Source organism: Drosophila eugracilis, unplaced genomic scaffold (assembly GCF_018153835.1).
Source record: "Drosophila eugracilis isolate 14026-0451.02 unplaced genomic scaffold, ASM1815383v1 contig_75, whole genome shotgun sequence".
NCBI classification, from domain to species: domain Eukaryota; kingdom Metazoa; phylum Arthropoda; class Insecta; order Diptera; family Drosophilidae; genus Drosophila; species Drosophila eugracilis.
Genome location: NW_024573645.1, coordinates 2,571,561 through 2,584,690, shown reverse-complemented (window position 1 = coordinate 2,584,690; position 13,130 = coordinate 2,571,561). Strand labels below are relative to the sequence as shown.

The 13,130-nt window shown below is 40.9% G+C and overlaps 4 protein-coding genes across 6 annotated transcripts; 2 read left to right on the top strand and 2 right to left on the bottom strand.

Annotated features, from left to right (window-relative positions):
- The first annotated feature begins 1,763 nt into the window (after positions 1-1,763).
- LOC108116674 (solute carrier family 22 member 16) lies at positions 1,764-6,259 on the top strand. Of its 2 annotated transcripts, XM_017228672.1 has the most exons (8): positions 2,438-2,543; positions 3,885-4,039; positions 4,147-4,331; positions 4,399-4,553; positions 4,616-4,784; positions 4,837-4,978; positions 5,067-5,220; positions 5,277-6,259. In XM_017228672.1, exons 2-8 carry the CDS (start codon positions 3,923-3,925, stop codon positions 5,804-5,806), a joined length of 1,452 nt encoding a protein of 483 aa, XP_017084161.1. In that variant the 5' UTR covers positions 2,438-2,543; positions 3,885-3,922; the 3' UTR covers positions 5,807-6,259. The 2 variants fall into 2 exon arrangements, with proteins under 2 accessions (XP_017084160.1, XP_017084161.1); XM_017228671.1 differs by having other exon boundaries at positions 1,764-2,543; positions 3,885-4,331.
- Positions 6,160-7,584, bottom strand: LOC108116677 (elastase-1). The gene is made up of 6 exons (XM_017228677.1): positions 7,446-7,584; positions 7,237-7,384; positions 7,080-7,184; positions 6,700-6,818; positions 6,450-6,645; positions 6,160-6,396 (listed from the first exon to the last, which is right to left on the bottom strand). The coding sequence occupies exons 1-6, from the start codon at positions 7,576-7,578 to the stop codon at positions 6,249-6,251; spliced, it is 849 nt and encodes a 282-aa protein (XP_017084166.1). The 5' UTR covers positions 7,579-7,584; the 3' UTR covers positions 6,160-6,248.
- Positions 7,585-8,028: 444 nt separating this feature from the next.
- Positions 8,029-11,409, top strand: LOC108116675 (uridine-cytidine kinase). 2 transcript variants are annotated; one of them, XM_017228673.1, is made up of 6 exons: positions 8,029-8,493; positions 8,649-8,794; positions 8,850-8,947; positions 9,006-9,054; positions 10,877-11,008; positions 11,162-11,409. In XM_017228673.1, exons 1-6 carry the CDS (start codon positions 8,117-8,119, stop codon positions 11,281-11,283), a joined length of 924 nt encoding a protein of 307 aa, XP_017084162.1. In that variant the 5' UTR covers positions 8,029-8,116; the 3' UTR covers positions 11,284-11,409. The 2 variants fall into 2 exon arrangements, with proteins under 2 accessions (XP_017084162.1, XP_017084163.1); XM_017228674.1 differs by lacking the exons at positions 10,877-11,008; positions 11,162-11,409 and adding an exon at positions 9,390-10,557 and having other exon boundaries at positions 8,030-8,493.
- Positions 11,410-11,488: 79 nt separating this feature from the next.
- Positions 11,489-12,972, bottom strand: LOC108116676 (zinc metalloproteinase nas-8). The gene is made up of 3 exons (XM_017228675.2): positions 12,876-12,972; positions 12,094-12,811; positions 11,489-12,024 (listed from the first exon to the last, which is right to left on the bottom strand). Exons 2-3 carry the CDS (start codon positions 12,484-12,486, stop codon positions 11,530-11,532), a joined length of 888 nt encoding a protein of 295 aa, XP_017084164.1. The 5' UTR covers positions 12,487-12,811; positions 12,876-12,972; the 3' UTR covers positions 11,489-11,529.
- Between the last annotated feature and the right edge of the window lie 158 nt (positions 12,973-13,130).

Genomic DNA, 13,130 nt, shown 5'->3' with positions numbered 1-13,130 from the left:
GTCAATAAGTCACCCATCCCCACTCACGAATAATACATATCCGTAGGAAACTGCACGTGCGTTTAAAAAAACAATATAAGCCAAAATCAAAAATAATACCAGAGTCCCACCCAAACCACCGACAATCGAACTTTTAAATGGAGGCACGCCCATGTGCATCACAACAACCCAACGGGCTATGGTCAGTAAGCTCTAATTACGGCTAGAATACCTGTATTATCTAGTAAACCGTTAGTACGTTAGGCTAACTCTCGAGCGGATTTCACAGATGAATTGAATGCGCCTGGGAAACTGAACAAGTAAACAACAATTGCGGCAAGGCTAAAATTAGAATGCGATAACAAAGAAAAATCATAATTGGAATATATAGATGGAAATATATATATGCCGCAATCCCATCCCATATCATCACCCTTACCCTTCAATGTCAATCTCTATCTTTCGCCGCGCAGGGTTAGTAGTTAAGATATTGACGTCTACCGATTCATTGAGTTCAATTAATCTTGGCCAGAGTTGAGGACTCTCGATGTTCAGCGATAACACAGGTTAACCTTAATCGAATCACTTGCTAAGGTCGCTGCGTAGAAATCTGGTTCTATTTCATCCTCCCAATTCAGAGTTTCTGGTTCAAGTTGGTTTAAATACAAACTCTATTTCGCAGATTCATTCATTCACAAGAAAAGAGAGAGAGGAATCTCAACAATCTTCGACTGAATCTCATTCAAGAGTTTGCTCTTTTTTGTTTTTGATAAAAACCGATTTGCTCTTTGGGAATTTCGAATAGAGCAAAATTCGAAAACAAAAAATGTAAACAATACTCGGGACTCTCGAATATCACCGAAGCAAATGGGAAAATTGTAATGAAATTCAGAGACAACAGAATTAAACGGCCTGTTAATGTAAATATAATATATATATGTACATACATATATATCTCATGAGGTTCGGGTAGCTCCAAAGTAATGGAATGTAAGGGATTTCGGAGAGGGTACGACCATATGTTCAAGTGTTCGGGAGTGTATTTAAATGTTTTCATGTTGTTTGACGCATTTATAATGAGGGAAAAGTGGTTCTTTGTTGGTACTCTTTAACGCTGCGTAAATGATTTTGGAATGTTAACTCTTATTATTTAAAAAAGAAAATAAATATCATGGGAAATAATCATTTTTAGAAGAGGCAACCATCCATAATCATCACTTCCAATGCCTCAGTAAATATAATGTAATTTCCCTGCCTAAATAAATACCCAAATTTAAAGTCTAATAATACGTTTATACTAATTCTGGAAATTTGACAACAGCAGCTGCCGCAAACACATACACTTTTGGTAATTGCTCTATATTGAAATTATTCAATTAGTCCGAGCATTCCCAAAAAATCAGAGCTTTCCTTGGGTTATTTGTAGAGTGCGCACTTTTTTGACATTCGCTAAGAATCTCTCTTCAGACGCTCTATGACTGTTATTTTCAAATCTCATTTTTTTGTTCTTAAATATATTTTTTTTGTTAATGCTTGCACTCGAATCCAAAAATGAAACAACATAAATGTGGACCGAGTATTGGGATCGGGAAGAGCCGAACGATCCCGAGCTATGTGCTCAGTGATGGCAGGGGCGGCGGTACTGAGGCACTGACCGAGTACGACGTTAGTACCGCTGCCTCACCATCCCCTACTTTCCCGCTACCCCTCCAAATCCCGCAATGGAACGGCGCATACAAAACGCTGCGATCGGCCTCCCGTGGGCTTAGTTTGTGAGACGCTTCCGAAGCGACAAGTAGTTGATAGCAACATCGGCGAAAACCGGCAGGAAAACGCAACTGCACGCGTTGCAGCAACGTAAAAAGAAAACCAACATAAAGAATATTCCCTCGAAAATATTTCTTTTTTCATGTTTATTTTAACTTGAGGGAAATTTTGTTCGAAAACAACAACCGAATACTAAAAACGTGTCGCCGTCCGTCAAAAGAAAAGCGCTCCCATGTGCTGCATTACCAATTGAAAAAACATAAACAGCGAGCCCGAGGAGAAATGGGAAAATAGAACCAGTCGATAGATAAACAGCCACTGCAGAAGCCCCCCAAAAATACAACCGCCTGCAGACGAGACCGAAAGTGAAAGTGTATATATATCAGTTGCTCCTTATCTGCGCCCCTCGGAGTGAATGCACTCTGACGGATCCTCGATTAGGTTTCTAAGCCACAAAAGAACCTAAATCCAAATCAAAACCATAACCAAAGCTTTTGTTTTTGCACAAGATCAAAAATAGATTGCACAGCTAAGGAATCCAAGTTCAGTGTCAGAAACGAACCTCCCGGCTATCTTGAAGATTCGTTTGCGTGGGGTCAGCCGTCTGCCGCACATCATCTTCAGCGGCGTAGTTCGTAATTTTTAAATACCGCTAGTACTTGTGATATTGCATTTTCCAACATGACTCAAACGAAGGAGAATCCGGAGAAGAGCCGCGAGCTCATCAGCGAAGAAAGCATGAAGGATCTGCTAACCAAGCAGCTGGAACTCGTGGGCAGTGGTGGAGCGTTTGTGTGGTAAGTAAAGGCACTGAGAGAAAAGTATCAAGTTGCTCTATATTACTATTCTTGTTTCATCGTTTTATTTAATTTATAAATGGGGTCGCATAAAAATATTTTATAGATCAATGAGTTAGTGCGAAAAGTGGGCATCATATTTCTGCCATAATTCGCTCGAAGTTGAGGAAGTCTCTTTTTAGATCGACTCGAATCACGTTCCACTTGACCCACTTCAGAGTGAATGCACTGTGTGCGTCAACTTTTAAAGGTTGAGTTTTTAGAAAAAGTTGACATTACTCAGGGTGGTGCACTTTTCTAACCATTACTTAAGCTTAAGCGCAGATTTAATTATTTTTTCCGCTTGATTGGATGGCTATAAAAGTGAACTCGTGAGCATGAGTTATAACCGCAGCTTAACCACGAACTAGTCACCACGATTAAACCCAAAATCAATTAACTTGTTCCTACAGTTCGATAACGTAGATGTTTTCAAATTAGTATAACCTTTTTTTGCAAAGGGGCTTCCTGATGTTAATTTTAGGCCGGGATCTAAGAATCATCCAGCTGGATTCGAATCTTTGGGGCAACGGTCATGTGAGTGATCGCCCGGTATGAGATTTAAATATAGCATGGAAATCTGGCATATCAGCTCATATATACATATATATGTGTAGTAATACATTTCCATTAGACTTAATCGTAAGTGATAAGGGGCACTTGTGAATTGGAATCGGGCGATGTGGGATCGTGATGGGCGAGTACCGGTTCCATTACCCAGATCGGGATTGGGCCGTGTAATGAATCCTATCTGATAAGATCTCGGACCGGCTGGAGGACATGTGCACTTGATGTCATTCAACTGAGTCATTCGAGGAAGTCCTACAATGTAGTGTTATGCTAACCCCCGAATCATTGAGAATGACTTGAATTTTGATGAACTCTAAGTTGTTTTGTTGGGTTTGGAGAAGTCACGTGAAAAAATCGGATATGTAAATATTTCGCTCGGCGTTCCGGTTGCCCGACTTGTTTAATGATTAACGACAAAGTATGCTTCGGGGGGAATCTTTAACTGCCATTAAGTGATTATGTGATCAGCGTACATAACCAGAGCGAATGATTCGCCCACAACCTTCACAGCTTTGTTTTTACTCCCGTGTTTTGGTCGGTGTCATTATTTGCATTCCGACGAGCAGTTAGCCAAGCGGTGTCAATGTGCGACCGATTGGAGTTGCGTGCCGTAAACAATTTTGTCCGGATACGAGAGATATAGTATCTGCGAAAACAAAATCCCAATTAGCAGTAAAGTGAAATTTAACTTAATTGACAAATAAGTTACTGTCAACTTTTCCACCCACCCAGGGCAATCTTCTTTCTTTGCGTTACTCCCAACATATTGAATGGATTCCATGTGTCCTCCTACACTTTGTTGGGTCACCTGCCCGAAGATCAATGGTGTGGCATTACCGATCTGCAGGACACCAATTGGACATTGGCTCAGAAACGGGAGATTGCTGGTAAGGGATTGGAGTCCGGCGGATGCACTGTTTGGGACTGGAACTATGAGCATTTGGCAAAGATGTCCTACGAGGCGGCCCTTAATTATACCAACCACCTGTCACAGATTTCCCAGCCGGCTGAAGTGTCCTGCAGAGTGAAGGGTCAACATGAGTTCGCCAATCCGGAGAGCACCTTCGTCTCGGACTGGGATCTCACCTGTGACCGAAGCATACAGAGGACATCCGCCCAGGTTTCCATTTCGCTGGGCAAGTTCTGTGGATCATTTTCCTTTGGCATCTTAGCAGACAAGTGAGTTTGTTAATGGTTCTTCTTTATGGCATCCCAACAACTACTAATTGAAATCAAATCCTTGCAGATTTGGTCGCAAGACTTCGTTTACCTTAGGTGCTGCCTTCTTCATTGTGGGTAGCTTCCTCTGCACATTTTCTCCCTGGTATAGTGTCTTCCTGGCAGGTCGTTTTGCTTTGGGAGCAGCTTCATCTGGCTTGTTCTATCCTGCTTTTACAATGAGTAAGTCCTTAAATTTATCATACTTTTATTATTATATTAAATACTTTTGTGACATCTCTTAGTCGTGGAGAACATCTGCTTGAAGCATCGCTCCTGGATGTCAATAACCTTCGCAGCTTCATATCCGGTGGGAATGATCATCCTGGCAGTGGTTGGCTACATCATTCAACCCTGGAGGCATCTCCAATTGGCCCTAACTATTCCCTCACTGCTGCTCATACTTAATTGCTAGTAAGTTCCTTTTTAATAATCAACCCTCAAAGGCTAATGACTTCCCTCTTAGCCTGATGAATGAGTCACCTCGCTGGCTGATCACGACTCAAAGATACGATCGCGTCTATAAGATTCTCTTCAGACAGCCCAGCCATTACCAAATCCAACCCGCAGTTGCAGCCTCCCCTCAAGTTGTCACCGATAAGAAGTCGGTGAGTGCAAAGTCCCCGAAACATATATGTTTCCATCAGTGCATCTGGTTGCCAAGCTGAAAGCTAATGGAATATTTTACCATTGCAGCTGGAGCCGGAAGTGGGATCCTCTTTGGTTGAGAAGCTCAAGAATGGTCCTTTGAAGTCCATCATCGAGTTATATGGCAGTTCCAGCGTTCGCAAAATGATATTCGCTTCTTATTACATGTTCTGCGTTACTTCACTCAGTTACTATGTTACGGGTAAGTTGTCTATGAAGACTTTTATATCTTTTACTTTATATTTATTAATCTTGCAGCTCTGAACGCCGCCAATCTTTCGGTTTCGAGATATCTGTATATCATAGCCACCGGTCTTGTAGATATACCCTCCTATCTGGTACCGGTGATAATGCTCCGTTTCACGGGTCGTCGTCTAACCACCATGTTCCTGTTCCTCTGGACTGGCGTATCCTTGCTGCTGGTTCTCTCGGTTCCTGCCAGTAGCACCACCTGGATTGTGGCCTTTGCCATGCTCGGTCGCTTTGGCATCAGTGCCACTTATTCGGTGGTAACTCTATATACAGCAGAGCTGTATCCCACTCAGGTCCGGAACTCTGCCCTGGGAACCTGCTCGACCTTCGCCCATGTGGGCTCCATTTCGGCTCCGTATGTGGTCGATGTCCTGGGAGCTCTCGGCTGGTACATTCCAACAACCATCTGCGGCTGCTGCGTTCTAGTAGCTGGCCTCCTGACACTCACACTTCCGGAAACGGGAACGGGGAAGCTGTCCGACAAAGTGGATAGCTCCACAGCCTCCACTACGGCAGAACAGCCCGAGAAACAGTGATGGCAGCAGACCACCTCGAATCTAAGTTAAGTCCCATTTTCACGATGTGATTATCATTTATTTAGGGCTGATCAGGGTAAAATGATAACCTTTTCTATATCAATGAGTTCTCTTTTAACTTTTAAAAGACGTTTTAAATATCTTAAGAATAACACTCAAAATGAGGATTTCTTAAGATTACTATACATCAGGCTGTTTTTTGATAAAATTCTGTAAGTATTTGATGACAACATAAAGAAAGTCCTGTCTGATGAATCACTTCGTGAAAATGCTTATGTTTAGTTAGTCTAAAGTAAATTCTAGTTATATACCGTAACCATACTTAAGCCTAAGTTCGTTGTTAGTCTGTAATATTCCTGCATTGTTTAAGTATATATTGATAAATGTTTTTCTGTTTGATATCGCATAATAAATATACTATTTATACGTGATCGCCAGAGATCTAGGACTGCATTAGAAATTGTACCCAATCATAGTAGGGTCTGGTCACCGTATAAATGCTGGGCATACCTTGGATGCCGCAAGTAAGTCCGTGAGATACAAGGCCATATATGTAGTCCTTTCCTCCATAAGGACAGATCAGGGGCCCACTAGTAATTCGGAATATTAAGTAAAGTATTATAGAACCAGGACTCAGATTTACCCCGAATCGCCTTGACAGGAATCCTGATTGTTGCCCAGCGCACAGACTGTATTTGCTCCATTTTGTGGCGCCCAGATATGTCCTATGATATCCCTGCACTTTTGATTATCAATCACCCGAACTTCTGCCTCAAATAGTTTCTTCTGACAGGGTCCAGCATGCTGAGTGGCTCCATAGCCAATTATCCGACAGGATTCTATGGGAGTTTAGAATTATTTTTATGGTTAATTAAAGTCCAGATGAAATATACCATTTTGGTCTGGTTTCATGCCCTGCGGAGGCAGTTGGGCGAATTGTAGGCCGTGACTGAAATCATTCCAGTAGCGACGTTTCATATAAAGCAAAGCTATATCGTTCCGAAAGTTTGATCTGCAGTGAAAGATAAAAGTATAAACTTTGTTAGTCCCAAGATATGAGCTACTAATTAAGTTTTAGAAGCATTACTCTTTTCCAGCGCATAAATTGTTCTCTAACATTCATTGATAAGAAATTTCAATCCGTTTAATTATAAACTTATCAAGTCTACGCTTGAATTCCTTTAAAAATATTTAAGAGAAAATATTCCCTCTTAAATAATCTCAGAATTTCTCTAAGAGGGGAGTATCAAACTTGACTTAACTGATTACTCACGGTTGGAAGTAAATATACTCGGCACTTTCCAGACCATATGGTTCAAGTTCCTCAATGTTTTCAATATTCTCATGGCCAATAAAGGCAGCAATATTATGAATGTTTCTAAAAATAGGCAATGGCTTGAAATGTAAAATTCTTTTTAGCACACTCTTACTTCCTCCAAACACAGTGAGCTGCGGAGAGAATCCAGCGATCGCTTATTAGACTGCCTCCACAAAAGTGTCGATAAGAAACTCCATTCGTGGTATTTGTCGTGATTACATCTTGCAATGAGACCATGAACGGATATTTGCTTGTGCTGCCTTTAAATGAAATTTAGGAGCTTTCAGTTAGCGATCATAACTATCGAATTTAGTAATGTACTGCCCACGGTTGACACTATCCGACCACCGACAATTGGAACTGCATGACAGGATTTAAATTCGGAATTTGTTAAGACACTGAGGAGCAACCAGTAAAACCACCTCGAGGCGCTGAGATCTAAAGCAGCCTTCATGGTTGGGGCTTTGAAAAGACACTGACATATGACCGTCAGCAGGTTGCTAATAGAGAAACAGTTACTATGCAAATATAAGTTCTGAAAAGAATTCTCAGGCATTCAAACAAGAAGACAAGCTGTGCAAATATTTCCAATTCCAATGCTTTAGTAAATTGTTTTCAAATCTCAACGGGCCGGCGTCAGCCGTCAGCACGATGGCGTAGATTTTGCGTTGACTAATTGTAATTAATTTGCCCGCTTAATAGTTTTAACGTTAAATATATTTCTTAACACATTTAAATAGGGAAGTTTTAAATTGAAGTAACGACTATTGTTCCGTCCCTTACTGTGTGGCAACACTGGACTTCCGGAATATTGATAGTATCGACTATCGCCTAATCAGCTGTTGTTAGCTGCTGCTTGACCATCTGGCAACGTTATTAATGTACAACATTCTTACGGCCTAACGTGACGTGACGCGTTTAACGTAATCAGCTGTTGGGTTGTGGGTGAAAAGGAAGCATTTTATTTTACTATTGAAAATTGAAGAAATAAAATGCAAGATTTGAGGAAAGCAGACTCGTTGCGTCTTCCAAATGGCGACGGTGCAACAGCCAACGATGAAGTCAAGTCTCCGTTCCTAATTGGCGTGGCCGGCGGTACCGCGAGCGGCAAGTCTACCGTCTGCAAAAAAATCATGGAACAACTGGGCCAAGCGGAAATGGATCACACGCAGCGCCAGGTGGTGTCAATCAGCCAGGACAGCTTCTATCGGGAACTGACACCCGCCGAGAAGGCTAAGGCTCAGAAGGGTCTTTTCAACTTTGACCATCCGGATGCCTTCAATGAGGAACTTATGTTTAGTACGCTACAGAATATCCTGAAAGGTCACAAAGTAGAAATACCCAGCTACGATTATCGCACCAACTCGCTGTGAGTTTAAGGACAGTTTAGTTTATCCATTGCAATTGTAGTACACTGTGCTTAGTTTATTTATATCTTGAAGCAGTTATCAGCATATTGGGTTTATATGCCTATAAGTTAATGTTCGTTGAGACTGCAAACCTAATCACTTTATAATTCCCTAGCGACTTTGAAAACGTTCTGGTTATCTACCCAGCTGATGTCGTCTTATTCGAAGGAATCCTGGTATTTTATTTCCCAAAGATACGTGACCTGTTCCATATGAAGCTTTTCGTGGACACAGACTCCGATACCAGATTGGCGAGGAGAGGTGAGTCATGGCTTCAAATAATTCCAAGTAAACTATATAGTACTTTTTCTATTAGTGCCACGTGATATTAACGAGCGTGGTCGGGATCTGGACGCAGTGCTCACCCAGTATATGACCTTTGTAAAGCCCGCTTTTGAGGAATTCTGCTCGCCTGTAAGTTCCGCCTTTATATCCGCTAAAAAATAAAATACAAAAACCCTGCCCTTTTCAGACTAAAAAGTTTGCTGACGTTATCATACCACGAGGCGCCGACAATACAGGTGAGGCAGCAGAGCCCAGACACATGCCACATAAGTTTACTTTCTATGCCCACACTCTTACACTCTAAGCGTTTGTAGTGTTTCGTTGAGTTGGTTGTCCAATAACCATAGTTTTAGCAATGGTTAATTTTATTTCTGGTTCTATTAACCCTTCTGACGACAACATATCCTTACCACATAGACTGCTTGATGTTTACATACATATAAGTACTATAAGCCTATATCAACATTACCTTACTCTTTTTTTTTCCTTCATCTATGTTAATTGTATCTTTTGCGTTATGATTTTTGGTTGTTTTTGTTTTGTTCCCGTTGTTTTATTGTATTTCTTGCAGTTGCCATTGATCTTATTGTACACCATATCGGGGAGATTCTCGCCACCACCAACAGCGCACAGCACAGCAACACAGTCAGGGTGGCGGCGTCTAGCATGAAGCGAGATCACTAAACGCAAAAATAAACTCGCTTCTGGGGCGGCCACTTCCTCGTCCTAACGCCGCGTCTTGAGCTTGTACTAATTGCCAAAAAACTAAAGTCCAAAAGCTAAAGAAAGTTAAAGAAACCCGAGCGCCGGCATCGCTTCTCATTTGGTCTTCTCATCACCGATTAACGTAGTCCTAAGATAGAAAAGTATCTTTAATATTTACTCTTGCATATGTTCAATAATACATGGTAGTGTGTATGTAAGCTCGTTTCTGTTCATCAAGATAACCCAACCTGCGATTACGATCCCAGTCTAACTATGGCCTTAAGTTATAGAAAAATATTACAGTTAAAAGTTATCTCTTGGTCTAACCTGGTGCCTAGGCCCGAACTGGCTTCCTTTCGAGATTTTAAGCACTCTACTCACAAAAATTACACATTTTACACATCTAACTATTGTATCTATGTTTCAATGCCCGATACTTTGCTAACCATTTTTGCCAATTTATATTTCATGGATGCTATTATGATACCATTTTTAAGCTGCTTATCTATATGTACTTAAGAGTATTTTGTAAAAACGTTTGACTTGGTCGTTTTTTTCTAATTGTATTGTAAGTAGGACCTTTAAAGGTTGTTTTTCCACATAGTGTTTTAATATATTTTAGTGCTAACTAATAATTAAAATCATTTCTGACGCTCATCTTTGCAAGGTTACAAATTTATTTTGTAACATATATTCTATTTAATAAACAAGTCACTAAAAAGTTCATACAATTTAGAGTTGTCAGTTTCCAAAAATCCTATCCCTTCATAATCTTTTAGAACTACTTGTAGTATAAATATATTATATCCGAATAAGCAATCTATTTGAAAGCAATAAGAATCCTCTAAAGTAATGATCTTTTAAATCAAATAAGTTTCTTGTAAGGATATTTTAATCCATTTTTCCTAAGTACCGGGCATCTGAAAAGTCGTAAACTGCGACTTTAATTTTATCAAACCGTGTTTTCTATAAACACTTTAATGCAGTCTCAAATATACAAAAGCAAGACAGACCATTGCCAAGCAAGGAGTAAAGTTTAAATGGGTTTTCACTTAGTAAGTAGACAAAAACCAGCAGATTGTAAAGCACACTTTCTCGAGCCACAAGACACAATAGAGTAACAATTAACAGAAAATGCCGCCCAGCTTAGATGCGTATAGGTAATAGACCCTACTAACTAGAGCTAGAGTAAGTCCTTGGCTTAGACTAGACAGCTCGGAACTGGAAAGCTCCGGTGGAGCAGCAAGGTAAGTGGATTTTCCACGTTGAGTTGCAATGCTAACAAAGGTGCAGCATTACGATTTAATATTATTAATCTAATTTTTAACTAATTAGAATATTTTTTCCTTTCAGTGGCCATCGATCTTATTGTTCAGCATATCCGGGATTTCCTGAACAATCGCTCTCGTCACGGATCGACAGGGAATATGGCACTCTACATGAACTTGGATTTGAATGCAACGGGTGCCGGTTTTGCGGGCCCAGGTAAGGCCACCATCCAAAAGGCGCGTCCCCACTAACCATCCGTTGCCTGGAGCGGATCATCAGGATTACTAATCTCACCCAATGCATGCAATCGGGCTTTTGCTCTGCTGTATATACATATCTTCTGTTATGCTTTGTGTTTCTCTGTGAAAGATGGAAGCGATAGCCAGCTGGGCACCTACAACGCCATCCGGAGATTCTCCACGCTCTGCAAGGAGCTCAACATGCAGGGAAACTTTTTCTTTGAGACGAACAAGAACCTGCCGCACCACTAGGAATGGGATGGCTCGCAAGTTCCCGGAGCAGTACAAGAAACGGCGCACATACGCAAATGTTAATTATTCAACCAAATATTGTACACATAGACATATTTTTTCAGTAAATCAGAATTGAATTGTAAATGATATTTCCGACTTTCTTGTTGCTATATGATATATGATATGTATTTTTGTTAAAATACTGATATTTATACTGATAATTAGATTCAATTGGTCCGTAATTATGCGTTGACGATTTATGCTCTAAACCTTGCATTTGTACATGGCATTGATCTTGCGCACATCTCCGGAGGAAAAACCTCGTCGTTGACCCATCTGACTGGCATCGGAAGTTGAACGCAATGCCTTTAATGTGGGCTGACCATTTCGGGTGAAGCTGGTGGCCGAGTAGTGCATCACACTACCGTAGTCGTACTCTACGCCGAAGCCAGATTGAGTCTTGGAACTGGACTTTTCGAAGTTTACCATCATCTCGGGCTTAATATTGTCACTCATCACACGGACATAAGAATCACGCTCGTGTCGGTTTTGCTCATGAAAGAAGCCCAAGGCGTGCATCAGCTCGTGGATCGGAGTACCATAAGTTCGCAGGCAGTTGGGCGACTGCAGATTAACCTCCTGACGGCCACCTAAACGACCAATGCTGCTCCAACATCCAGACTTGCCACTTCCAATTGATATGTAATCTTTTTCGGTTGTCCGGGGCTTGAAACGGATACAGGTTCTCGTGTGGTATTCCTGAAAAGGTAAGATATTTTATATTCAATTCTTAGCTAAAGTTACAACGGTATCTTCTATAAGCCTTACCTTAAAAGCATGATTGATATTTCCCAATTCCTGGGTGGTAAAAGGACCTTTGATCTCGTATGGCACAACACCTCCCGGCCAGCGGGAGCTCAGCGCCAAAATGCCATTACGAGTACCATTTGAGCGAGCGTTCCTATAACTCAATGGGATCAATATATCACCTTCATAGTAGGTGCCCAGCTCCTCGGGGTTCTGTGGCGATTTCTCATTGTGAGCTTCCACCAAAGCGCCTGTAGTTTCCTCATCCGGATTACCAAAGATTGTATCACCCAGATCCGTCAAGTCAATCATTTCCTGGGAGTCCATATCCTCCAGGGGCATGGAGTTTCCTAGTGAAATGCTTAGGAGGGCTACGAACAAATACAGCCCGAGTTTACTTTGAGACTTTTTCATTTTTGCAAATAGTGGTAATGCTCTGATTTCTAGCCGGGCTTACTGGCATTATATAGTCTCAACCTAGACCTAGACGACATGTTGGCGGTGTTTTTGTTTCATTACCAACTTATTTGTGGCTATTTATGCTGAGTATTTGCTTGCAACGATAAGTCGGCGCTTTGAAGGCGCTTACATTTACATTAAGTACGCACTTGTTATCCACCTGCTTCTTGATTCATGCATTCCATTTTGTAAGTACATAGAACGCGGAATTTTCGCCAGTTAAGATTTAACAACATTTTTAATTTCAATCGGGTTCGGCCCAAAATCTGAATATTTTGACCTAACGAATACAAATTACTATTTTGAAACTAGGTCACTGTGTAAAACATTAAAGCTTAATTTACAAGGCAAAACGATATTCATACTCTCCGTTATATTTGCATGTTTAAATAAAAACTTCCACCAGGTTCAGAATTTCACCTCGGCTTGTGTCCTCACTAAACAGAAACAAATTCACATGGCTTGTGTACGCACTAGAAAATAATGTTAAATATATTGATGGATTTTTATTATTCTGATAGAGATTTTGTTTTGCTTTAACATACGCTTTGATCTGGGGTACTTGATTATTGTCCCAATTCCCCCTCATTTTTGTCATT